We start from the raw sequence: 27,018 nt of genomic DNA, 5'->3' as shown, positions 1-27,018 counted from the left end.
CTTGGGTTCGCCAGGGCCTCATCTGATAGTGAAACAGGAATCGCCGCGGATAGGTGATATGGACAATTGGGTTTGGAGAAGCTATATATTGGGCTGGCAACCTGATGGGTCGCGCTACACAGCCCCTTGAATCTGGTATTTTAGTCGCCTCTTACGTCAGGCATACCTACCGCGGGTATATTCTGACCCCTAACTCGCTGGGGGATGTTCCTCCGAATCTTATAGGTTTATGTAATTACATTTGTCTTGGACTGACATTTAACAAGTAAAGTCCTCTCTCGACAAACAAAAAACACGTTCTACTAATCACTCGTCATAACTGATGTATGCCTCGGAATTATGCAGTATTATCGATGTCGATTGTTATCTCCCGGCAACAGTCACCATTAAAATACTAGACGGAACATCTGCACGGAGCGCCGAAGCGACGGACGGAGTACTGCTACAACAACAACGTACCATCTCATTTAGTATGACCACATTGCACCTTTAAGGCCACAACCAGCCGTCCCTCAGCCAACCCCCTAGCTCCATGAGGAATTTGGGATCGCCAGAGCCACGTCTTGATGATACATCGACATTTGTACTCGCTTAGGTAAGGTTGACAATTGGGTTTAAAAGTTTGAATTGCGCTTATCAACTCCTTGGCTCTTAATTATGCCAGTGAAAAGTGAACCGTGAGAGTCATGGTTATGCCTATGACGACCTCTATTGCTGTTCATATAACACCATTTAAATATTTTTTGTAGAAATCCTATAAAACTGAAACAAAATCCTACGCCACCCATGGCACATATTCCAATTAGGTAATTCTTAAATTCCAAATTCTTAAAGAATAAGCAATTGTGTATATACGCATAGACGATTCGTCTGTAATCTACTGTGTATATAGTTATTTCCCGGCTGTTCCCTATTGACACACCCCTCCTCTTAACCAACTGGTTGGGCGTCGTCATTGTACACTCATACTAGAAAATACTTTTGTTTTCTTACAATTATTACTTGTTTTCTTTGCAATATTTTATTTCTTTATATAAAAACTCACTGTTAGAATATTGTTATTATTTACATTTAATTCAATCCTCTGGTTATATTCGTCCAAATCCAACAAAGAAAAATATACCAGTAATACATCCCCATATACACCCCAACATATTAATGTATACTCCACCCCGTTTGAGCAGCTTATAACAAAAAATTCGTTTTCCTTCATTTTTTATTGCAAGCTAATTTTAAACCCACCTTGAGATTGTACGCCATTTAACTGGTAATTCATAAATAAAATCAAGCAAATGAGTATTTTTATAGTTGAAAACAAAAACATCCGCCTGCGGCACAAATTGCTAAGAAAAGCAATTCTAGAACTTGTTTCGTACATTTTATCGTGTGTATGTTGTTTTCTATGGGCAGCCGTTGCACTTAATTAATATAAATAATAAAAAACCTTAACTCTATTTGTTTATGACAAGCACTATTTATAAAAATATTCTAAGCGTAACATTACAACTGCGAAATGTTCGATATTAGCCGGATCTACAAACAAAATTTCACTTCCTAATGCACAAGGCAGGGTTTTATGTTCTTATTCGATGAAACTCCAATTTGTTGCTCGTAAAATGAAAGAATTTGTCACACATTTTGGATTATGAAACACAGAGTTCTCAAGATTTCGGCACCAGAAAAATTATAGCTCCGACACATACGCCGTTTTTCATATAGATGAGTTTAACACGTTTGTGCATTATGAGTAGTTTGCTCGTATTTTTATGAAGACTGGTAGAATGAGCGACACTGGCACCATCTGATATTGAAAAGTAGCCAACTACTCAACTTTGTTCCAAGCAAATCATAAGAAGAAGAATTTGAAATTTGCTTGGGCTAAAGGTGTTGGCGCACTTTGCAAGTGAAATTATTTTTCCCACTGGTTGGTAAATTTTCTAACATTTTTCACAATTAAAAACTGAAATATAACAATCGAATACGACACAAAATATGTTAGCAAGCATTTTGGTTGCAAGAATGTTTACATCAGTGCTTCGCGAAATTTTGTATGTGAATGGGCAAGGTGTAATAAACTTCAATTGCCAAGTCTGAAGTTCCTTCATATTTACAAAGGCAACATTTTGGTTGATTGTGGCGATGTTATTGGAATGCATCAGCTTGTGTTAAACGCATCTATATGGAAAATGTCATTGTACCGCGGCTTTTAATGTGCGTGCGGTAACGGCGTGACTTTTTGCGTATTTCATCAACATTGTAGCACGTGACCGCGTCCCGTAGTGCTGCTGCTGCTAGATATGACAGGGCAATTAATGGTGACTTATAACCATAAAACCATAACCAGATAAAATAGCTGATCGAACCTACCTTATGGAAATCAATGTAAAGGCTTGGTTTCTTCAAAAGCGGTGCCCGTATTTATACCTATATGACACTACTGTATTTTCATGTATTTTTTCTTGTATTTTATCTTCAATTTTTTGTCGCACTCCCTCCTAATACAGCTTCAATACTGGTGTAAATGTGTAAACTATATTTCAAAAAACTAACGAAAATACAATCTTGTTCATTAAAAACAAACCAGCCAGTTTGTGTTTCGATAGGTTTTTTGACATTCGGCCGTTTTTTCTTAATTTTTTTCTGACACATGAAAATTTTGTTTTTAGTTTGAAAATTTGGTGCATAAAAACACAATTAAAACCAACTTTCTTGTGAAAAAAGTGAACCATTAGATACCGAAATAAATTATGTGGCAAAATGGCAGTGTTGTATATTTCCGTTATTAGATTAGATTAGATTATTTATTTATTACGGCCAGAAGCCTAATTCGTAAATTTGAAAATATTACAGTTTTTTATCTTATAGCTAAGGTTTTACAATATTCAATAATTTTGTTTTAAATACTGTTATTTGGTTGCAACTTTTTATATCCATAGGCAGATCATTGTAACTTTTCAGACCCTTGTAGAAAATGTTCTGTTGATCAATTTCAGTTCTAAAAAACGGCAATTTGAAATTATGTTTGCTCCTCGTATTTATGTTGTGAGTTTGCTCAACTAATGCTATATTTTTATTTAAATACTCAGGTACATTTCCATGTTTGATATTAAATATGAATCTTTTGTTTCACAATGTTGTTTTCAATGAAAAGGCTTAGTTGCCACTGTTCCTTATTTTGCCGAAGTACCTGATTATTATTTCAACTGCGGCTTTAAAGCATCCAAGGTCAGCCATCGGCAACTAAGGCCACGGCAAGTTGAACCAAAAGTCGCATGTAGATTGGCGTTTGTTGTAAAGCTGGAGTCATTGGTGCCGTTTGTCGTATCGCTGTAGTCATATCCCTAACGTAATCAGCTGTTTATCGTTACGACGGTAAACCAAAACCCATAGAAGACATTTATAAACATCTCGCCCAAAAAAAAGTAGCGACTACCCCTCAGTATACATCGAGTAAATGCCAAAAAAATAACGAGTGACGGCTCTTATTCACCCCTATTCTGCATTTCGATTACGTTCCCGTTCTACGCTCCGCTTTAATCGAAGTTTGGTATTCTGCATTACGACGGAATCGTAAAGAGAAGAGGAAGAGCAAATGATTTTTCGAAATCAGCTGTTGGTACGGAATGTGTGAACATTGGAACAAAATAAATTAAAGAAAATTTGTAAAAAACACTGAAAAACGTTTATATTTTATTATCCACGCCATTTTGTACCAAAAAAAGCAATAGAATATATTGCCGCAGTGTTATATTTTTTTGAGTGAAGTGCTTTCATAATTGTAAGTGTGTTTTTGTCGTCCTTTGGGCAATTCCCTGCCGTAGCCACCAAGTTTTGTTAAAACGGATTCCTGCACGAATATAGTTGACATTTTCTGAATTTTAAGGATGCGGATTTCATTGCACTAGCAATTCAATTCACCGACGTAGAGTTAGATGATATAATGAACATTACTAAATCTTTTAGAAACAAATATGGTGGAAAAAAGCTTTTGTCGGAGGGGGTATTTAAAGATGCCATGATTTACATTGCTCACTTCTACAAAGATATAATAAATGAATCTATAAACAGTAGCATTGTTCCAAATTGCTGGAAAGTATCAACTATAGTACCTGCGGAAAAAGTCAAAAATACAGTAAGGCCAGAGGAACTGCGCCCAATTAATACGCTACCCGCAGATGAAAAAATTATGGAAACGGTGGTTAAAAATCAATTAGTGGCATATCTAGATAAATACCAAATTATTATACCTGAACAATCTGGGTTTAGGAAAAGCCATTCTTGCGAAACCGCACTGAATATGGTTATTGCGGAATGGAAAGAGGATATAACTGATAAGAAAGTTGTGATCTCAGTCTTTTTAGACTTAAAACGTGCTTTTGAAACTGTGGATAGAGAGGAACTGCTGAATGTTATGTTTAATAATGGGATAAGAGGAAAATCCTTGGAATGGTTCAGAAGCTATTTGAGTAATAGAAAACAGAAGACGATAATTGGAAGTGCAGTTTCACCGGTTGCTGATGTACATATTGGGCTACCGCAAGGTTCAGTATTGGCACCGCTATTGTTTACAATATATATTAACGATATTAAAGAATGCTTGAAATATTGCAATATTCGACTATTTGCGGATGATGCATTGATAACCATTAGTGAAAGAAGTGCGGGCTTTGCGGTATCGAAAATGCAAGAAGACTTAGACTCCCTCTACAAATGGCTATGCCATAGAAAGTTGAAAGTGAACGTGGATAAAACCAAAAGTATGATATTTTGCAAAAATCAAAGCATTATGGGTGCCAATAACCTTAGCAATATTACTCTGAAGATAAGAAATGTTGAAATTCAGCAAGTAGACAAGATCAAATACCTAGGAGTCTGGATCGACAAAAACCTTAGATTTGGAGAACACATAAGTTATTTAGAAAACAAAATTGCAAAAAAAATTGGTTTTATGTACAGAACTTGTAAATATATTAGTCAACGACACAAATTATTAGTGTATCGATCAATTATTGAACCGCACTTTATCTATTGTCCAACAATCCTGCTATTAGCAAATGACACACAACTAAAAAAACTGCAGATACAACAAAACAAGGCAATGCGATTAATTTTAAAATGTTCGCTTAGAACACCAAAAACAACAATGCTAAATATGTTAAACTGGCTCAGTGTAAAACAGTCGATATATTATTTCACATTGAAATTTATACATCATATGAAATTAGGAATAACACCGAATTATCTCAACGGGAGAATACATTTTAATCATGAAATACATAACTATGAAACTAGAAGCAGCGGAAATATAAGACTGCCTAGAGTAAGAACGGAGTTCGCGAAGAAGACTTTAGAATATATAGGTTATAAAATGTACAATGAATTACCAAATGCGATAAAAGACTGTGAAAATATTAATAAGTTTAAAGCAAAATTATTTTTATACTGTAAGTCATTAAGCATGTAATGTATACAATTTATTTATATATATATATTTTTTTTTTACCTTGAACTAGGTCTTAAAGACCGTAAATAAATAAATTATTATTATTATAAAATACTTTATAAAGGTTTATTTATTCTTTCCGCAAGGATTGTTTACGTTTTCGCTTCACCTTCCTCTACGCCGGCAGCTTGCTTTGGCATATAACTGGTGTCAGGTCGTGGGTCGTCCCCGCGTTGGGCGTCACTCACACCTTGGCCCGCTTTGATGTAGGGAGCCTCACATGTTGAGGTGGAGTACGCTGTTAAAACAGCAATATTGAAATAAATGTTTCGCTCGTTCAAAATATGTGAACAAAAAAACAAAAAAAAACCGAAAAGTTACCAGCGGGTTCCTCCTAAACCGGGGGTGGTATCCACAAGATATTTGCGCAGAACGCTTTTCCACGTTAGCAGCCTTCGACCGCACTTATAAAACAACACCCTGGGTGGGTCCAACACCGGTTTTGAGACCAAAACTATATCCACACAAAGCACTTATGTTCACAGTTTTTTTGTTGGGTATTGCACAATAGAACAACAATCACCTAAAAATCACCAACTTCCACTGCAAGTATCTCCGGACAGAGATACAATTTTTATTTTCCGCCTTCGGAATATTATTCTCGAGATTAATACGCGTCGTGGGACACCTTTTTGACCTTTTGTAGGTAACAATCGACCTCGCACCTAAACTTTACACCATAATAAAAATTTATAAAATTGTGCTTACCAAAAAGGTAAACACGAGAAATGTCAAATGAAATGTCCCAAAAACACCATTGTGAATTCACATAAGTTCACAACGATGTAAAAAGCTTTAGGTTGAAGATTGCCAGATGGACGGGCATGATATGGTGAGAATAAGGACAGGGATAGATATAGGGTGGTAATGATTGCAATAGACAAAAGGAAGACCGTGGGAAACGGCATAAGGAAACGGTTCTTTTCAGCGGTTCGGATAGTATAAAAGGGGGTAACTGAAGGGGAACAAAAGTAAAGTAAAATATAGCAGCATATCGAGCTAAAGTGTGCGCGCCGCTTTTCTGAAAGGAAGATACCCTTGAAATTTTGTGTGTGTTTAAGTTTTTTTTAAATTCCCTGTGCGCGGAGACCCAGAAAGGGTCAGTGTAGTGCCGAAAATAATAATTCTATAGTTTTTGATATAAGGCAAATTGCCTTCAATTCTAAGCGCGGTTTCGGTCTATAATCGGTAAGGAAAAGGGCGACACAAAACCCAACCACCAGGACAGGATTCCTCGCGGCATAGAGATGTGGAATATTTAATAATCAGGTGAGTCCTTAAATGCTAAAGGATTTTTTTTTATCATCTAGACTTTCGCGCCGTTTGGGGTTCACGCGACCTCAATTTTGACTTCGGTCACCAGCCTCTTCAATAAATCCGCAGGCACGGATTTTCCTGGGTGAAGATTTCCACTCAAGCATTGTTTTTTTGCGTAATCCCAAATTCTAAAAATTTACTATCTCTTTGATTTTTCTTTTTGATTAAAATAATAAAATTTTGCGGATACATTCGTTTCATATTGCGTGTAGGTATGAGGGCAATATAATATTAATGTATGTGTGACATAAGGCGCGTGAACGCCAAATCGGTCTTGGGAGCCTTAATTAAAGAATTTAATTGGCGCTAATTGAGATTTCATTCTCGTAGTGGGAACCGGAGGTGGCCAGTGAAGCCTTTTTAAAGCGCCAGGGGATCACGTTTTTTTGCGAATCACATTTATTACGAATCACAATTTTTACAAATCACGAATTTTTACGAAAACTACGAATTTCTACGAATTCGGTATCAAATTTTACAAATGCAATAATTCTTTTTGCAACTACAACATCAAAATTGTTACGAGTATCACCATTTTTATAAAATCAACACCATTTTTGTACAAAGTCCATATTATTTCTACATATTCGACATCATTTTATACAAACTCAGCGTCATTGCCTACAAATCCGATACAATTCGATCTCCGATCTATCAAAACCCTACAACATTTTTATCAAGCAAAAATTGTAATTGCATCTCATCACGATTTTGGTATTACCATTTCATCACCAATAAATCCTTTTATTTGCGTCTCGGAAAGCTGCGTCCAATTGGATTTGTTTATTCACCTAGCCGTTTACCCTAACGTTGGAGCGACCTACCTCATTATAGCATTCAGCAAAAAAGTTCACCATAATGTAATTTGTACAAAAGCTTTTTATGGTAGATAGAAAATTAACAAACGAGTCAGGGTAGTCTTAAAATTGCTTTTTTTTATCCCAAATTGTAAATGTTATAAAATTTGAATATCACATGGATGTGCCTTGACATGTATCCGAGTCACTTATTCGTTTTAGTCTTAAACGTAATGTTCATAGTAGATCGAAAATTCTATAAAATTGTAAGGTGTCTATCAGTCACAAGACATACCAAAACGATTTAGACTGTTTTTTTTTTTTGTCTTACCTTTTTTTGAAAGAGGGTATAAACCCTGCACCAATAAGCCCCCCAATCCCCACATAAAAGAGCTCTTTTAGGCAGGCATTAGGGTGTGTTTAAAACTACTTTTTTTGCATAACTCCAGTTGAGTAGATAAGAGTTTGGTGATTTTGGCGACGGAAAGACCCAGGAACATGGTCCCAAAAGAATATTTGTCATAGATGTTTTTTTATTTTTTTATACGGAATTTATGTGCACATTTTGATTTTTTTGGTTTATTATATTTTTTGTATACGTTCAGAAATACTGTTGTCATACGTTTATTTTTTACTTTTATATGTCTGTGTAAATATATATATATACATTTTTTTGCGAGAAAAAAACCCATATGTGTTAAACTCAAATTTGAATGCATGTATATGTAAATTAAGTGGTTAAAAAAAAAAAAATATTATTTAATTTAAACGAAGCTTGATTCTTTTTATATGAGATTTTATTTCATTCGTGTATAGAGTTTAAGATTATGTTCATTAAAATGCGTCATTGAAGTGGAAAGGGAAGTAGTATGGCTTGCTAATTTCTTTTGGGGCGGGATGTAAGGATGGAATGATAAGGAGGTAAGTAGGAGTATGGAGCATGGCATCAGGGTGACCACAGAATAGGTTACATGATGCGAGCGGTCCAAGGTTGGGTGGGATTCCTGTTGTGCGGTGGGTAAGTGGATCCGAAGAGGTTGAACGGAAGTAAATAAATATATGTGTGCGTCCGGTTCCAAGATGGCGGGTTGAGAACCACGGCCTGCCAAATGTACTGAGCTAGCTAGGGCCACCATCGGGAACCAAAGCAACGTGTACGTGACACTGGACCCAACGAACAGACACAAATTATAGCTGTCTGTTATAATGGAATCAATAGCCGCGGCATCATTTATGGAGTTGGAAAGCAACGCATACGAAAATTGCCAGGCGAGAATGGAAAGGCAAATATTGCGAGATTTGTGTAGTCCATTTTATTTTCTTATTTAGGTTCAAAAAAACTTTCGACTTAACAAGGATGCTTTCAAGTATGTGTTAGATACTTTTGCGGGGCAAATACGTCCAAGGACTTCGACATCGACATGTTGTTTTTGACCTGGAAACATATAAAAAACAATCATCATCAAGCCTTCTACGTTTCTTAACAAGTTTTACTTACATTTTTGTTAAAATTCTGTTATAAATTAATAAAAAAATAAAAAGAAAATATTTTTTCCGCCAATTAATTTGCAACTTAGAAGAAGGGAACTACGATCGAAATGCAGAATACAAAAAATCGAACGATTCGAAGTTGTATCGAAAGAGATTGGAACACAGAATACCAAAATTGCCACATCGAAAAAATTCCAATCCAAGTCGAAATGCAGAATAGGGCTGATTGTATTTATCCTCTTTGATAGTACAACATGGTTCATGTTACAGCTCAAGGTTGAACTCACAAATCACCTACCCAGATTGCGCATTCACGAGTGCAAAATTGCTTCGTTCTGCGCATCTACGTCATATTTGACTCTTGAGCGAATAAAAAAAGAGCGAGAAAAAGAGCTAAAGGAAGAGTCAATTCATACGTCATAAAAACAGCTGATCTAATGTTTACATGCGCAATCTTACGTGATTTGTCGTTGGACTGTTTAACAAAGCTTCCGCGACTTGCCCCCTTACGCTTTACTCAACAACAAACAATCATAATATTTGGTTTTTATATTAAAGATTCAAATTATGACAAATATTACATTAATGCAATAACTAAATTTACATAAATCTACGATTTTGTTTAAGCAATTTGAATTTGCATAATTTCTGTTAATTTTTAAACAGCAGCTGTTGCATATTCAGAGGGGAATTTGAACGTATGCATGTCGGGAGATCTGGTAATGGGCAAGAGGCCAGCATTTGGAATTATATTCCACGATAAGTATAAGGTGACATTCTTGTTGTTTCTGGAATGGGAAAAGTATTAAATTTGGTAACATATGCATCTATAGTTTCAAATCATAACTCAATTGACGTAAATGAGAATTTAAATATCCATAAGAAAACAATTTTAAGATGTAACAATATCTATTTACTTAATTTTGGCATTGAGTACTTGGGCTTTTAATAAACTATAGCGATATGGTGCACGGATTGCAAAATCTCAACAATATACACGCAAGAATTATATGCAATTAATGGGCGCTTTCAGCAAACACAATCCTTGGTAAGTCGTTGAGAGATAACTTTCTAAACGCACCGTTGGGTATCTTTTATCCACTCAAAGTTTGGGATTTACGTCAAATTACTGACTCAAATTCACTCAACAGTGCGTTAAAGTGTTGTGTTACGATACAATTTTTACTTTTAGGGCCATTTTCGCCATCCTAAGTTAGTCTCTTATCTATAAAGTTATCAAAATTTTCGTTTTCCCCATAGATTGAGTCGTTTTTTTATTTTGAAGTCTGTTATCACCATATTTGCGCAAATCACTGCACTTTCTTGAATTTTTTTGGAAACTTTATATGCATTATTGTGATCAAATTATAAGCCTCCTGTGGGTGGGGGCGGTGTTTTTAGGATCCGGGGATCACCCCCTGCCACCACCCCCAACCCTCTTCATAGAACCCATAATGTATAGTCTACCCATTACTTACTTCAATCCATTGCCATCATCCCAAAAGTAATATTTTGTATTCATATTTTTGAAATCTAAAGCAGAATTTTCACCACGTAAAATGATTTTATCCCACAGTACAACTTGGTTAAGTGCATTATTTTTTGTTTTATACTCCGCCGTCAAATAGAGGAACAATTGTTTAACATTCCAATTGAAGAGGCTAGTTAAATTGGTCTCTAAATCGAATGTGAGAAATCCCAAATCGTGTTCTTCACGATCAGCACCATAGTCGGGTACATTTTTCCTGCATAAGCAATTAAAGTATATAATTGTAAATTAAACTATTTGTATTGTTGCTAGTACAATAAAAACTATACTCACACTAGCACCTTCACAGTGTTGACTCGTGCTGCGGCCTTGTTATCCAGGAAGACAGTTGAAACAAAACAACAAAATGTTAAGCAAGCTAGTACGCTTAACGAATATGCAACTGTAGCATTTCCACGTGTTAAAACGGTATGCATTTTTATAAAAAAAATATTAGATTTAATTTATTTAACTACACGTATCCCAATATATCGTTTGACACGTAGAAAAGAAACGCGGATTGCCAACAAATTCTATAAATGCATTGAATTTGCAATATGAACGGATTTGGTACAATGCAGAGTGCTTCGTACGAAAATAAAAATACCCAAAACTTTCCGCAAGCCGAATACGTAGAACGCTTTGTTGAGTTGCGTCGCCTCGCACTTTTTATCGTTTTGACGAACTTCAGCTAAATCACATATGTCACGCCGTGATAAAAGACCCCTACTCGAAAAAAAACACATTTTTTTAACTATTTATTATAAAAGAAAGTTCATTCTTGAAATTAGTAAAAACTGGAAATCGATGTCTTTATAACTTTTCTGTGGTTAAATAACTCTCTACAAACCGGGTTGTGCTTAATAGCGGAAATACACACCTATCAAAGTTTATAACCTATAGCTGAATCAATTGCAATGAATCGTGTACACGCACACTTTTGGGTTCTAGAAGTGGAAAATATGCACTGGCAAGGTTAAGGGCCAATTAAATTTCCTTAACCCTAACACCATAGTCGTAACCATACCCATATCCACAACCATCGCCAATGTGATCGATTAATAGCCGTGTTTTTTAACACGTGCGTATACGTTTCGTTTGCGCGTGTTAAAAAACGCCTATCTTCGCTTAGATAATGCTTAGGAGACCCATCTAGCGGCTGTGGTAAAACAACTAGCTACAGCAACAGGGTGTACCGAAAAGCGGAGACGCAACGCTCTGATGGCCATAGGGTATAACATATAGCTGAATCAGTTGCGATGAATTGTGGACACACATATAATACATAGAATTAGTGTACAGGGTGAAACAAAGACACATATTTCAGTTACATCTGAGTATAATGCGTATTGAAATTTAGTAGGACAAAATTTATGCGCAGCAATTTCAGAGGTGTATTTATAGTTTGTCTCTTAGCAGTCAATATAAAGTTTAAGCGTAAACGGATATACGCGTGTTAAAAAACACGGCTAATGTTAACCTAAAAATCGTGAAAATTTCATAAAAATGAAGAAAACGCAAAAAATTAGAAACATATTCCACAAAAAATAAGTCTCTTAGTCATGACGTATCCAAAACCATGAATAAGATCTACAAAACGTTATTAAATTCACCAACTCTAATAATTTTAGGTTATGGATATGGCGAAAAACCAAAATCCAATTGGTTGGCTATGGTATTGTTATGTCGTTAGCGTTATGGAATGGCACCATTATTCGATTACATTGATTTTCATAAGCTTATGGTTATAAGTTACCTTTGAACTTTTAAACTCTTGTCAACTGTAAAGGCTCCATTACTGATACTTAGCATAGACTTGACTTGACTTGAGAACTGTCACTTACAGTTCTGTTAAATGAACATTGCATGTTACTGATTACTCAAAACTTGGCAACACTTAACTTGACTTAGAAGTCTGTTGAATTTTGATTTTCTATGTAAGTTCTAAGTGACGTTTACATTTATGACATTTGTTTGTTTTCATTTCATTTTGACATTTTGTTATACAAATTGACATTTATTTAAAAAGTAAATTTCAACGCTGATTATGATGCCAGATTGTATGCGCCAAGTGGAGTATAATCGTGGCTAAGTTGCCAAGTTTACGCCAAGTAAAGTCTATGCTAAAGGCTCCATTACTGATACTTAGCATAGACTTGATTTGGCTTGCGAACTGTCACTTACAGTTCAGTTAAATTAACATTGCATGTTACTGATTACTCAAAACTTAACTTGACTTAGAAGTCTGTTGAATTTTGATTTTCTATGTAAGTTCTAAGTGACGTTTACATTTTGAGATGCCATTTGTTTGTTTCCATTTCATTTTGACATTTTGTCATACAAATTGACATTTATTTAAAAATAAATTTCAACGCTGATTATGATGCCAGATTTTATGCGCCAAGTGGAGTATAATCGTGGCTAAGTTGCCAAGTTTACGCCAAGTCAAGTCAAGTCTATGCTAAGTATCAGTAATGGGGGCTTAAGCATCAGTAATGGGGGCTTAACTGGGGTTCAAACTCGCACTGAAAAAGGAGGTTAAAGTGCCCATTACTGATACTTAGTATAGACTTACTTGACTTGGCGTAAACTTCGCAACTTAGCCACGATTATACTCCACTTAGCGCATACAATCTGGCATCATAATCAGCTTCGCAATTTATTTTTAAATAAATGTAAATTGAATGACAAAATGTCAAAATGAAATGGAAACAAACAAATGGCATCCCAAAATGTACACGTTACTTAGAAATTACATAGAAAATCATAATTCAACAGACTTTTAAATCAAGTGTTGCCAAGCTTTGAGTAATCAGTAACAAAATGAAATGGAAACAAACAAATGGCATCCCAAAATGTAAACGCCACTTAGAAATTACATAGAAAATCAAAATTCAACAGACTTTTAAATCAAGTGTTGCCAAGCTTTGAGTAATCAGTAACATGCAATGTTCATTTAACATAACTGTAAGTGACAGTTCTCTAGTAAAGTCAATTCTATTCTAAGTATGAGTAATGGGCCCTTTCGACTTGGCAACTTAGCCGCGATTATACTCCATTTAGCGCATACAATCTGGCATCATAATCAATATGTCAATTTGCCTCAGTAATGGGCCAATTCCTTCTGTTCTTTTAACGTTCATAACATTGTGAATGATGATAAAGTGTGATCTCTTATCTGTCAACTGCCTGATAGGCTGTTCAATATGGCTACTTTTCAGCGTTTTGACAGGCTGTTCAATAAGGCGGCGCCTATCTTCAGCGGGTGATAGAAAGAGATACAGAATGAGACAGCGATAGTCAAATACGAATCAGGTGATCCAATCACTTTGGAATTTTGACGTTTATGCAGAAGAGATCACACTTTGTCATGTTGTTGTTGTTGTTGTAGCGATTAGGTTACTCCCCGAAGGCTTTGGGGAGTGTTATCGATGTGATGGTCCTTTGTCGGATACAGATCCGATACGCTCCGGTAACACAGCACCATTAAGGTGCTGGCCCGACCATCTCGGGAACGATTTATATGGCCACATTGAACCTTCAGGCCATCCCTCCCTCCCCACCCCCAAGTTCCATGAGGAGCTTGGGGCGCCAGAGCCTCGTCTGTTAGTGAAACGGGATTCGCCGCTCGAAGGTGAGGTTGACAATTGGGTTGGAGAAGCTATATATTGCGCTACACAACCCCTTGAATCCCCACACTTTGTCATCATTCACAATGGTTCATAAGACATTAAACATCTGCATCATTCTGTACATGGAAACGAAATAATTTTAAGTCAAGTTGTTGCATTGGAAACGTAAACATTTGGGGCGTAGAATAAATAAATAAAAAAGGCTCTAAATATCAATTAAAATGAAACCAATTGTAATTGTGACATCAATAGGCGACCGAACGCCAGAAAAAATAGCAATAGGTATTTTGTAGAGAATGGACAATTTAACTTGACTATAAACTAATATAAATATATATACGTACATACGCAATTTCTTTAGATATACTCGGAACCAGTGGAAATCCTATAGACAATACGGAAACAATTTCTTTAGGTCAGTCAACATATTTAACATATTTATGTGATCTTAATACGAAGTATTATGAAAATACAATTTCACTGCTGCCGTATGATGGGAATGTTAATGAACTGCCCGAAGATATTTTAAAAGTCACAGAGATGTTAATGATTTATTTTGAACCAGATGATGTAATTTATTATGAAATTTTTAGCTGAACATAACTTTAAATTCGCGTAAATTATTTAATATAGAAATCGTTCAAGGAAGAGCTACCCTCTTTGTGTCAACTATTGATCAAACACGGCATTGAATTAGGCCTATTACTGACAAGTAAACTCTTAGATGATCCTAAACATGGCCTGACTTACGAAAGTGTGAAAGAAAGTTGTAAATTTCAATTCGATGTAATTGAACTTTGCAATAAAGATGATCAGAAAAATGCAGGCTACATTGAAATCATCGAAATATTAAAAAATAATATCTGGTCAGACATTAAAGTGCCAGGTTGGTAATTTTTCTTAATACAGTTTTTCTTTGTTAAATATCTGTAAACAACATTGTTCCTTTAAAGGTAAAAATCCGGAATTGTCCGATGCTCAAATGGAGGAGCAGTTGGAGGATTTTGAAAATTTAATTACAAGCATGCATAATTTCAAGAGGATATCATCAAATTTGGAAAGAGATGAAATGCTTGATGAAGCAGAAAAACTAGCAGAGCTCTTTATTAAAATGATGAGCGAAGATTAAATGTGATAGAATATCTCTTCAAGTTAAATTTACGGAGAATAATAGTTGTATGAGCATATAAACAAAAATCGTGCATTTACTAAGAACCCTTTCACCATTATTAATTACTTTTTAAACTTCATTCTCTTCTCTATTGAGCGTGCATTGGCGGCTCCCGCCCGGACGAGGAGATTCTGAATATCAGTATTATTTTTTGAAGATTATGCTTATTTGTCAGTGAAGGTGAAGTTATGCATCTTCACATTTAGCCACAGTGTTCTAGTAATGCTTTATGAAATTCTGAAGCTGCTGGATCGGAAGCAAATCTTCAAGCAGTCTCTTTTTGTATGATTTTGTGAAGGGGGAATGCTCCCGCTCAGGAATTTGTAGAACGAATTAGCTCAGAATTTGTGCACATACGATCTATTTCACAATTTGGGTCTAGACTGCCCTATTCTTGAAAAAAAAAAATTTGAAGCAGGGTGTTCTTAAGTATTATGATAGAGCGTTTTTAAAGCTTAGGAGCAAACTTAAAACGAGACCCTAAAAGCGGTAACCGCTGAGTTTAGTGTTAAAAATCTTGTAAAAACAATCGTGAATTCATTTTTGATTCTAATTAATCTCAATTACATCAATTATTCACTTCCTAGTTGCATTTCAAGTGCAATTGTGCTTTGGCTTTATATTAAAAATACTGAGACAAGCTGTTTTAAATATAAGGGCCAATGAGTATATATGCCAGTAAAAAACACTGGATCGGTGCGTACCATCATATATTACGTCTATTACTCTCAACCGTAGCTTCTATTTTTGTTGACCACAACACAGCTCAATTATCAATAATTTTACTATACCACTTCTGAATCGTTTTGTACTTCTGAACACTTACCATTGATTTTGTATGTCTTACGACCCTAATAGAGCTTATCAGTGATGAGGACACGGCAAATGTAGACCATATTAGACAGCCACGTCGATGGCATTACGTTACCGACTGTCTTACATTTTGGAGAGCATGCAACCGCAATAGTACCTAAAATTCAGAGCCGTAATAAAATTACCAAATCTCTTGCCGGCAGCACTTGGGGGTAAAGACAAATAAACGATCATTACCACTTACAAAGCTATTTTCCGGCCGATTGCATGCTATTCGTCCCGATATGGTCTCCAAGCCTAAAGGTTACTCACTGGAAGAAAATACAGACCTGCCAAAACACTGCCCTCAGAACCGCTACGTGCTGTCTTCTTTTGTGCCCAGACACAACTGGTACGATGAAGAATGCCGCGTTGCAACCGAAATAAAAGACGCTGCCCACCGGGGTACGTTAAAAGCGAGCGCGACAAGAGGAGTGTGTGAACGCTATCGTGAGTTGAAAAGGGAAGCGAGACGCCTTTCAGGAAGAAAAAAGCAGAAGCAGAAAGGCGTGAGTGCGAGGAGCTTGAGCTGCTAGCCACCAGGAATAACGCCCGAAAATTTTACCAAAAAATACGGCGACAGGCGGAAGGTTTTAAGACCGGGGCATACTCCTGTAGGAACGAAGACGGCGACCTTGTAACTGATGTCCAGAGAATGCTTAGATTATGGAGGGAACACTTCTCTGCTCTCCTAAATGGTGGCAGCAATTCACCGCGCAGAGAGGAAGAAACCGATCCCGCAATCGATGATGGTGGAATATATGTCCCCCCCGCCCGATTATGACGAAGTTAGAATAGCAATAACCAGATTGAAAAACAACAAGGCCGCGGGCGCTGATGGATTGCCTGCGGAGCTATTCAAGTACGGCGACGAGGTGTTGGTAAGGCGCATGCAGCAGCTTCTTAGCAAAATTTGGGCGGTCGAGTGCATGCCCGACGGTTGGAATCTAAGTGTTCTTTGCCCAGTCCACAAGAAGGGGGATACTGCAAAATGAACCAACTATCGTGGAATCAGACTTCTTAATATCGCATATAAGGTCCGTTCAAGTGTATTGTGCGAAAGATTGACGCCCACCGTGAACCGGCGGATTGGACCTTATCAGTGCGGCTTCAGACCTGGTGAATCTACCATCGACCAGATTTTCACAATGCGCCAAATCTTGGAAAAAACCCGTGAAAAGAGAATCGACACACATCACCTCTGTGTCGACTTTAAAGCCGCCTTCGACAGCACGAAAAGGAGTTGCCTATATGCCGCTATGTCTGAATTTGGTTTCCCCGCAAAACTTATACGGCTGGCAAAATTATGTTGAGCAACACCATCAGCTCAGTCAGAACTGGGAAGGACCTCTCCGAGCCGTTCGAAACTAATTTCAGACAGGGTGATCCCCTATCGTGCGATTTCGTTAATTTGATGCTGGAGAAAATTATACTAGCTGCAGAACTTAACCGCACTGGAACAATATACTATAAAAGCATGCAATAACTGGCCTATGCTGATGACATTGATATCATCGGCCTAAACACCCGCGCTGTTAGTTCTGCTTACTCCAAACTGGAAAAAGAAGCGGTAAAGATGGGTTTGATGGTGAATGAGGACAAAACGAAGTACCTGCTGTTATCGAGCAAAGAGTCAGCGCATACCCGCCTTGGCAACCACGCTACTGTTGGCAGCCATAATTTCGAAATAGTAAAAGACTTCATTTATTTGGGAACCAGCATGAACACTAGCAACAACATCACCACTGAAATCCAGCGAAGAATCAATCTTGCCAATAAATGCTTGCCAAATCTTGCAAATAATGGACTAGGTAGGCAATTGAAAAGTAAAGTCCTCTCTCGGCGAACGAAAATCATACTCTACAAGTCTCTTATCGTACCCGTCCTGCCGTCCTGCGGCTTTGGGAGTGTTCTAGAGAAAAGTTCTTCGAAAGATTTATGGCGATGGCGAGTACCGAAGAAGATTTAACGATGAGCTGTACGAGCTATACGCAGATATCAACATAGTCCAGCGAATTAAAACGCAGCGGCTGCGCTGGCTAGGCCATGTTATGCGAATAAAAGATGATGCTCCGGCCAAGAAAGTGTTTCTATCGGAACCCGCCTATGGAAGCAGAGGTAGAGGGCGGCCCCACTCCGTTGGAAGGACAAGGTGGAAAACGATTTAAACTCCCTTGGTGTGACCAATTGGTGCCGGTTGGCGGAGCGAAGGAGCAACTGGCGCGCCTTGTTGGACGGCCATAACCGTTTAGACGGTTAAGCGCCAATTAATTAAGTAAGTAAGTACTATAGCAGTTTCTCGTTTTCACTGCAACCGTTCGTTATAAGTTTTTAAAATGGGTAAGTGGATTACATTTTTTTGTTAATTCATTCGTTAATGGATGCTATTTTTCGTGCTAATTTTGTATTGATAAAAGTATATTTATGCCGGCAAAAGATCGAAGTCATCGCTGACATGTACAATGGGCACATGATCCTTATCAATAGCACTTTCACATTTATAATCCCATAATTTATGTTTTTTTAATGCAATATCCCAGTCCATCATTTGAACGGCGTGAAGACTTTCAGCCTCATTGTGATGGCGCAAAACCATTGCTTCCTAAAATAAAGGAAATTAAATATTTGAACGCATAATAATGCAACACATTGTTGTGTGTGGGCGATTCCATGCCTAATAGATCAATGATTCAAGTCGGATTTTTTATGAATTTTGGAAATTTATTTGTTATAACCATAAGGTGCCAACAAAGGAGAAAACAAGGATGTTAAAAAATATGACGCAGGAAGTTTTTTTTTATTGGATCTAAGTGTTACGTTTTGATGGGATATGGTTTCTTAAATTTGTTAACTTTTGATTTTCAGAGGATATTTTTTTTTACATAACGTTGTTAACGATCAATAAAAAAATAAAAGATTTAAAAAGCTCTTATAATGCGAAATTTATATGGAAATATCATTTTAAAAAACTTAATAAACTTTAAATTTTTTTTTTTAATTTTTTTGTTTATGAATAAGAGGGCAAGTGTTAACAGAAAATTAGAAGTGGCTATGTTGGAACCAATGAACACTTCAACATGGAATTACCCCTTGGACTTATATACAAATGTATAACCTTTATTTTATCCCACTTATCGTCGACATCTTGCAACCAACTCAATAGCTGTCGCCCATTGAAACGATAACGCGCATTCTTGTCCTTTTCGTCTTGCTCCGCTGACGGTATATTATATACTTCTGCATCCTTCAGCAAAGTGCATACCGAATATGGCACAGACTGACACGAAATATTCCGCGCTGCCTTCGAATGCACACGTATCATTTCCTGTTCCACGTTCAAACATAATTTCTCACGTTCTACAATATGACGTTGTAATAATTCATTTCGATTCTTCTCTTGTGTGCGATATATATCTTGCATTTGAGACGGTATTGTGCTGGGTACAGTGGCTTCCAATTGCTTTTCATTACCGGCTAATAAATAAGTTTTCTTATTTAATAAATATTCGTTGTAACCTTGCGGTGGTCGTGGTTTAATCGGATACATATTACGCCATTTTTTTTCAATTTGTCTACGTATATTGAGATACATTTGAAAGCAATTTGTAAATGGAAAATCATGTGAATGCGGCGTATCGGTAATTGATGATGCTTCTGCATTTGTATTATTATTATTATTGCTGCTGTGATTACCAGTATTTTTTTGATTGCTATTGTTGCTATGATTATCATCATGCTTAGAACGTATTTTACGTTTGCGTGGATGTAACTCTACACTATGTGAGTGCTGCACTTCTTTTGAAGATGATGTTGACGATGTTGATGGACTTGGCAAATTCACTATATTTTCATTTTCATATGTATTACCGCTACTTTGTTGTTGTAAGGGACTTGCAGTAACATTTGTAAATGTAATCTTATTTGTAGTTGGGGTAGTAGAATCTGTAGTAACACTGCCATCATTTGCATTCGACGATGATGCTGGTGATGGTGAACTACTTTGCATTTGTGGTGAAGAGTTATTTGAGCTACGTTCGGCGCTTGTTATGCCGCCACTACGATGTGAACTACGTAATACACGATGTAAATTTTTTTGTTCTTCATTTGTCAATTTCATATTTTTGTCATCCATTGCATTGCATTGCATATTATTAATTTTACAAGAACTTTCATGATGTGGACTGCTACACTGCGCTTCACCACGTTCACCTGTATCATTTGTATTTGAACTCACAACATATGGGAGAGCAGCACTACGTGAAGCATTGATTTTTCCAGTACGTGATACATTTCCATCTGTATCTATTGAACAATTTTGCTGTGGAATTACAATTTTTAATGGTGGTACTTTTAGGCCGCCACTATATAATAAATCAGAGGACATTTTAAATTCATCATCGTCTGCATCACTTTCAAACTGTTTAGTAAAACTTAATTTTGTTGTTGTCATGTCTGTCTGATCTTTTTCTGTGCTATTTGAATTTTTGTTAGGATTTGGTGAACTTTTGGCCGCTGAAGTTTGTTTTATTGATTTTTCCGTTCTACCTGGCAGTCGTGTAGTTGCATTAGATTTAGAATCTTTACCACTGTCACCAGCCTCCTTTCGTTTCTTTTTCCTAACATCATCACAATCATCGAATTCATCCTCGTCAATGTCTGAGAAATTCCTTTTCCCTTGAGTGGACGAGGGTGTATCAACTGAGCTACCTGCACCATCATGCTCGCTTTTGTTCTCGGCGTTGATTTCATCTGTAGTTAATTTGTCACGGCTAGTTTCTGAATGATCGTGCTTTTCTGTGGAGTTAACATCTTCCGCATCATCACCTTTTTTGTGTTCATTCTTTTTGATGTGCGCTCTAGAGGCCTCTGAAAACAGCAAACGTAGTTGAAAACCAGGACTTTTTTATAAAAAAAAATATATATATAATAACGAAAAGTTATATTGAGCTTTTCTGCTGGTCCCTCGACGCTATTTGAAAACTCTTCAAGGTGATCAATTTTGACAAATGTAACTGTTGAGCAAGCACACACGTCGTATATCCACACCCCCACTTATCCAAATGGTATCACAGTTTACAGTGCCCTGTTATGGAAATTGTATTTTTGCAGTCTACGGACTTAGAAAGTCGGTTTGAGACTTCATGAGAGCGTGGCTGTCAATCTTAGTTAGTTGGCAGGAGCAGGGGCGGATCCAGAGGGACATTTTGCGATATCCTATTTAAGCCAACCGAAAAACTCGGTAGCCTCAACCGAAAAAAAATTTAATTATGCAGTGCTCATCGTCCATCGCTCCATCCTTCAGCCTATTTGTCCGAGGGGCACGGTCACATGTGTTTTTTTTTTTTTGCAAAATCTTTTATTTAAAGAAATATATTTTAATGAAATTTAACATACTATGTACTTCTTCTGACAGCGACTAATTATAAATCGTTCCCGAGATGGTCGGGCTAGTACCTTAATGGTGCTTTGTTACCGGAACGTACCGGATCTATATGCGACAAAGGACCATCAACATCGAAAACACTCCCCAAAGCCTTCGGGGAGTGTCCTTATCGCTTCCCAAGGCAGTCGGTTCTATGTACCGGAGCGACTCGGGATTTTTCCCGACCAAGGACTGTCATTTCAGTGTGACCCCATTTAATTTGTTTCGTCCCTCCCACAAATTGTCATCCTCCCAGCAGCTCCTTGCAGCAGGACTGCTACATATTCTCTTACTCCGGGAAGGTATCGAACCCAATCCGGGTCCGTCTCCTGACCCCGGTCCTGAGAAATGGTTTTGCTGCATTTGCCAGAAAAGAATCTTTTTAGGACGGTCATACTCTGTTCAGTGTGTCTCGTGCAAGGGATGGTTGCATCGGACAGGTTGTTCTGGGCTTGATCCCAAAACCCGACGTCCACGTAACTTTTATACATTTTTTGTGGCTCCTTGCTGCTCACGCCCAAGGGCGTCCCGTAGTCTACGCCTAAGCGTATCCCCACTACCTTCCAGCAGCTTCGCTGCTCAGCAAGCCACAACAAGTAGCCGCTGCTGCTCGCGCCCCACGGCGCCAACAACTCAAACAGCTGATACCACTCATAACTACTACCTTCGTAGTAGAGCTGGTAGCAATGCTGAGCATCAGCCCCTGCCCCCGTCTTCTTCTCCCCCCCTCTTTTCTGGCAGCAATCGTGCAGGTCAGGGAAACAGACTCTTAGTCCCTGCCTCCGTTTGCACCGTCTGCCAGCACAGAATATATAGGTTTGCGACATCCGCTCAATGCAGCTCCTGCCTTGGGTGGTGCCACTTTCCTAGATGTTCTGGTCTCCGCGACGGCAACCCCCCGACGGGTTTCATCGCGCCATGTTGCCAGGTCGCAAACCCAAATCATCCGGGTACCCCAATGCTTGCCCAAGAGCGCCCAGTCCCAAGGCCACAACAGCAATTGCGTCCTGGCCTTCCACAACCTAGGCGTAGTCACCCCTCACTTACCCCTAGAGTGGCGGCGTAACCCCTCATGCACTTCAGAATTCTGCAGTTCAACTGTAATGGACTAACTGGGAAGATTACGGAGATAGTCGATTTCATGAAGCGGCACAACATCCGCATTGCTGCGATTCAAGAGACTAAACTCACAGCAAGATCTGCATTGCAGACCTGCTCTGGTTATAATGTCCACAGGAAAGACCGCGAGAGCGGAAATGGAGGCGGCCTCGAGTTTATTATACACCACTCTGTGCAATATCATATATTTGATCCTGGCATCGACCGCAGTGACAATGTTTTAGAACGTCAAGGCCTATCTGTTCGGTCAGGCGATGCAAATCTAGAAATCATCAACATCTACATCCCTCCTGTCCCCTGTTGCCCCAGTGGATACCGCCCTAATATCGAGGCCTTACTCACTGGCAACAATCGCATTATCTTAGGCGATTTCAATGCCCATCACGACCTATGGCATTCAAACTTGCGGGCGGACAGTAGGGGTGAGATGTTGGCGGATCAAATAGACGAAACGACGTTCTGCACAATAAACGGAGACGCCCCCACACGTATGGTAGGAAGCTGTCATAGCTCGCCAGATATCTCAATCGTGAGCGCAGAACTCGTAAACTGCGTCAACTGGCAGCCGATGGTAACATTGGCATCCTACCACCTGCCCATACTTATTTCGTTCGAGCGTACCGCCGACTTCATCGTCACCGAAAAACGCACTTTCATAAACTTCAAAAAAGGAAAGTGGGAAGAATATAAATCTGCAACAGACAGCAGCTTTGCTGCCCTCCCTATCCCGACTGATGCCCGCCAAGGGGAGCGTGCCTTCCGTAAGGTCATTGAATCCGCCTCGGCACATTTCATTCCCGCCGGGAGAATTCCCGAAATCCGGCCCCACTTCCCGGCGGAGGCCGCGAGCTTAGCGAGGAAACGCGACCTTATAAGACAGCTTGATCCAGGCGACCCCCAAATAAGGGATATAAACCAACGCATCAGATTGCTTGTGGACGAACACAAGCGGGCGAAATGGGAAGAGCACCTAAGAGGTTGTAACCTCTCTACCGGTGTATGTAAACTTTGGTCCACCGTAAAGTCCTTATCGAATCCGACTAAGCACAAAGACAAAGTTTCCATAGCCTTTGGCGATAAGGTGCTGTAGGATGCGAAAAAATGCGCGAGCGCTTTCTGCCGACAATATATAATGCATCCTACGGCCGACAAAGATAGACGGAGAGCCAATAGACACGCACATAAACACAAACTCAGCGCGTCACCAATTACCATCACCGCTAGAGAGGTTGAGGACGCCATTGGTCGCGCTAAACCATCCAAAGCAGTGGGCCCAGACGGCATAGCCATGCCGATGCTTAAAAACCTAGGGAAAGAGGGTTTCAAATATTTAGCGCATGTCTTCAACCTGTCTCTTTCCACCTTTGTCATACCCGAGAAATGGAAAATGGCCAAGGTGGTCCCGCTACTAAAGCCTGGGAAACCAGCTAACGTAGGTGAGTCATATCGTCCGATATCTCTCCTATCGCCAGTGGCAAAGACGCTTGAAGCCATTTTGCTCCCTTATTTCCAAGCACATTTGCAGCTAGCCCCTCATCAGCATGGCTTCAGAAAAATCCATAGCACTACCTCCGCGCTAAATGTCATTAGCACCCAGATAAATTGCGGTTTGAATCAATATCCCCACCATAGAACAGTACTCGTAGCGTTAGACCTATCAAAAGCTTTTGATACGGTCAACCATGGCTCGTTACTGCAAGACCTGGAAGGGTCTACCCTTCCCCCATGTCCTTAAAAGGTGGACCGCAAATTATTATTATTATTATTATTATTTATTATTATCTACCGGACATAGTCCTCACAGATATGTAACAACTTAAACAAAAATTATCGAGATAGAAAAATATATGGTAACAATTTATAAATACAACGACATTATAACAAAAATTTTTGTAAAAAATTCGCTACGGCTTAAATAAAACTACATGTAAAAACATTTATATAGTAATAGGAATACTGAAACATATTAATTGAAAAGAAAGTAATCAATAACATCAGCTTTAAAATGTTCTGGGTGGTCGGCAGGCATCGGTGCAATTCAGAAACGAAACATCAAAACAAAGGAGAATTAAACAAGGGGTGCCACAGGGTGGTGTCCTATCCCCGCTTTTGTTTAATTTCTACATATCTAAGCTACCTTCACCACCGGAAGGAGTCACAATCGTTTCCTACGCCGATGACTGCACAATGATGGCCACAGGCCCAGGCCCAAAGATCGATGAGCTATGCAATAAAATAAACGGCTATCTCCCTGATCTCTCCAGTTTTTTCGCCTCGCGAAACCTGGCATTGTCACCGACTAAATCTTCCGCGACCGTATTTACAACATGGACGCCCCAAATGTCGACCATATTGAACATCCACGTCGATCGCACTACGCTACCGACTGTCCTACACCCCAAAATCTTGGGTGTGACGTTTGATCAGGATCTACATTTTGGTGCGCACGCAACCGCAATTGTTCCAAGAATTCAGAGCCGTAAAAAAATCCTCAAATCCCTTGCTGGCAGTACCTGGGGAAAAGATAAAGAAACGCTCTTGACCACATACAAAGCAATTAGCCAGCTGATTACGTGCTACGCGTCACCCATATGGTCGCCAAGCCTAAAAACCACCCACTGGAAGAAACTACAGGCCTGCCAAAATACTGCTCTCAGAATCGCCACGGGCTGTCTTCTTATGTCCCCAGAACACCATCTGCATAATGAGGCGAGAATACTCCCCATCAGGGAGAGAAATGAGATGCTGACCAAACAGTTTCTGTTGAATACCCAGAAACCTGGGCATCCCAACAGACATCTGATTGACGAACCAGCACCGCCTAGGGGCCTAAGGAGTCATCTCCGTAAGCATTTTGAGGAAATACGGCACCTGAGAACTCAGCCGTATGAAGCGGAAAAACACAAGCAGGTCCTTGGTGAACTCCATAGACAGGCGTCGGACCTTTATGTCGGGAATTGCCCGGTGAATCCAGTACTTGAAGAAAAATATCCAGAACTCGCAGAAGAGGAACGCATACTCCCCAGGGAAGCGCGTGTCACTCTTGCTCAACTTCGTTCTGGATACTGTAACAGGTTAAACTCTTACCTATCCAGAATCAACCCCGACATACAAAATGTATGCCCTGCTTGCAATGTGTCCCCACATGACACCAACCATCTCTTTAATTGTAATGTGGAACCAACGCCTCTAACACCCCTTTCCTTATGGTCCACCCCTGTTGAAACGGCAAGTTTCCTTGGACTCCCGTTAGAGGATATTGATGACAATTTGTGATCGGTCGCGGATATTAGGTGGGGCGAGCATTGCTACAACAACAACAGTGTCCTTATCGTTAATACAACAACAACAACAACAGCGACTAATAATCCTGCTAAAAACAGGCAATATACGTATGTTATCACGCACACTTTTTATAGATTAAATATTATTTCAAAATAAAATATAATTTTGAACTCATATTCTAGTTTAGAGCGCGCTGACTGCTATGTCGACAATGTTGGCTCGAACCATATCTTTTGAATAAAAAGAAAAGTAAAAAGACCTGGAACGTTCAAAACCAACCCCGGTAAGATTTTGCTTCATTGGTAGATTATTTAGCCTGATATTGCAAAAATAGCTCCAGAGGCAAGAGGACAGAGGATGTTAGAATCGGAGCGTTTCACTAACAGACGAGTCTCTGGAGACACCAAGCTCCTCATGGAACTTGGGGGTGGGGAAGGGGGATGGCCTGAAGGTTTAATGTGGCCATATAAATCGTTCCCGAGATGGTCGGGCTAGCACCTTAATGGAGCTGTGTTACCGAAGCGTGCCGGATCTGTATCCGGCAAAATACCATCACATCGATAACACTCCCCAAAGCCTTCGAGGAGTAACCTTATCGCTACAACAACAACAACAGAATCGGAGCGCACCGAAATCAATATCACTAAGTATTTTCTATGACTTTAACATTTCCCAATCATTCGGCTGTGTTTTTGCGGTTTATGAGCGTCAGTAATCTGGAAGATTATGGATGTCAAAATGCGCGGGCGCTTTCTGGCGACTATGCATAATGCATTCTACGGTCGACAAAAATAGACGGAGGGCCAACAGACACGCCCCTAAACATAAATTCAGCGCGTCAGCAATTACCATCACCGCCAAAGAGGTTGAGGATGCCATCGGTCATGCTAAACCATCCAAA

At 38.9% G+C, this 27,018-nt stretch overlaps 3 protein-coding genes across 5 annotated transcripts in view; 1 reads left to right on the top strand and 2 right to left on the bottom strand.

The window, feature by feature from the left end:
• Ptp69D (Protein tyrosine phosphatase 69D) overlaps positions 1-27,018 on the bottom strand; it is a 42,404-nt gene that overhangs the window by 12,849 nt on the left and 2,537 nt on the right. The window contains exons 2-3 of one of the 3 annotated variants that reach the window (XM_067791588.1): positions 19,407-21,157; positions 18,587-18,893 (exon numbers count right to left, since the gene is read on the bottom strand). The exons of 1 other annotated variant lie outside the window; for it this stretch is intronic. In XM_067791588.1, the coding sequence (XP_067647689.1) occupies positions 18,714-18,893; positions 19,407-21,157 (1,931 nt within the window). In that variant the 3' untranslated portion in view covers positions 18,587-18,713. Of the gene's footprint in view, positions 1-1,242; positions 1,576-18,586; positions 18,894-19,406; positions 21,158-27,018 lie in introns of those variants that run through there. One more of the 3 variants, XM_067791586.1, reaches the window with a different exon arrangement.
• On the bottom strand, positions 9,643-11,177 carry Spase22-23 (Signal peptidase complex subunit Spase22-23). Its single transcript, XM_067791603.1, has 3 exons — positions 10,931-11,177; positions 10,587-10,853; positions 9,643-9,896 (listed from the first exon to the last, which is right to left on the bottom strand). Exons 1-3 carry the CDS (start codon positions 11,071-11,073, stop codon positions 9,767-9,769), a joined length of 540 nt encoding a protein of 179 aa, XP_067647704.1. The 5' UTR covers positions 11,074-11,177; the 3' UTR covers positions 9,643-9,766.
• On the top strand, positions 14,392-15,465 carry LOC137253978 (uncharacterized). The gene is made up of 4 exons (XM_067791590.1): positions 14,392-14,550; positions 14,630-14,838; positions 14,902-15,154; positions 15,222-15,465. Exons 1-4 carry the CDS (start codon positions 14,490-14,492, stop codon positions 15,395-15,397), a joined length of 699 nt encoding a protein of 232 aa, XP_067647691.1. The 5' UTR covers positions 14,392-14,489; the 3' UTR covers positions 15,398-15,465.

This window comes from Eurosta solidaginis, chromosome 5 (assembly GCF_040869045.1).
Source record: "Eurosta solidaginis isolate ZX-2024a chromosome 5, ASM4086904v1, whole genome shotgun sequence".
NCBI lineage: Eukaryota > Metazoa > Arthropoda > Insecta > Diptera > Tephritidae > Eurosta > Eurosta solidaginis.
The sequence above is the reverse complement of the archived record's forward strand: the minus strand, read 5'-3'. Positions and strand labels throughout refer to the sequence as shown.

Bases quoted from the DNA above. Each gene is read 5' to 3' on its own strand.
- Spase22-23 (XM_067791603.1), bottom strand. From the start codon at position 11,073: ATGCATACCGTTTTAACACGTGGAAATGCTACAGTTGCATATTCGTTA. The intron at 10,854-10,930 runs GTGAGTATAGTT...TTGCTTATGCAG, and splicing joins AACACTGTGAAGGTGCTAGT to GAAAAATGTACCCGACTATG. The intron at 9,897-10,586 runs GTAAGTAATGGG...TTCCCATTCCAG, and splicing joins GATGATGGCAATGGATTGAA to AAACAACAAGAATGTCACCT.
- LOC137253978 (XM_067791590.1), top strand. From the start codon at position 14,490: ATGAAACCAATTGTAATTGTGACATCAATAGGCGACCGAACGCCAGAA. The intron at 14,551-14,629 runs GTATTTTGTAGA...CAATTTCTTTAG, and splicing joins GCCAGAAAAAATAGCAATAG to ATATACTCGGAACCAGTGGA. The intron at 14,839-14,901 runs GTAATTTATTAT...TATTTAATATAG, and splicing joins TTTATTTTGAACCAGATGAT to AAATCGTTCAAGGAAGAGCT.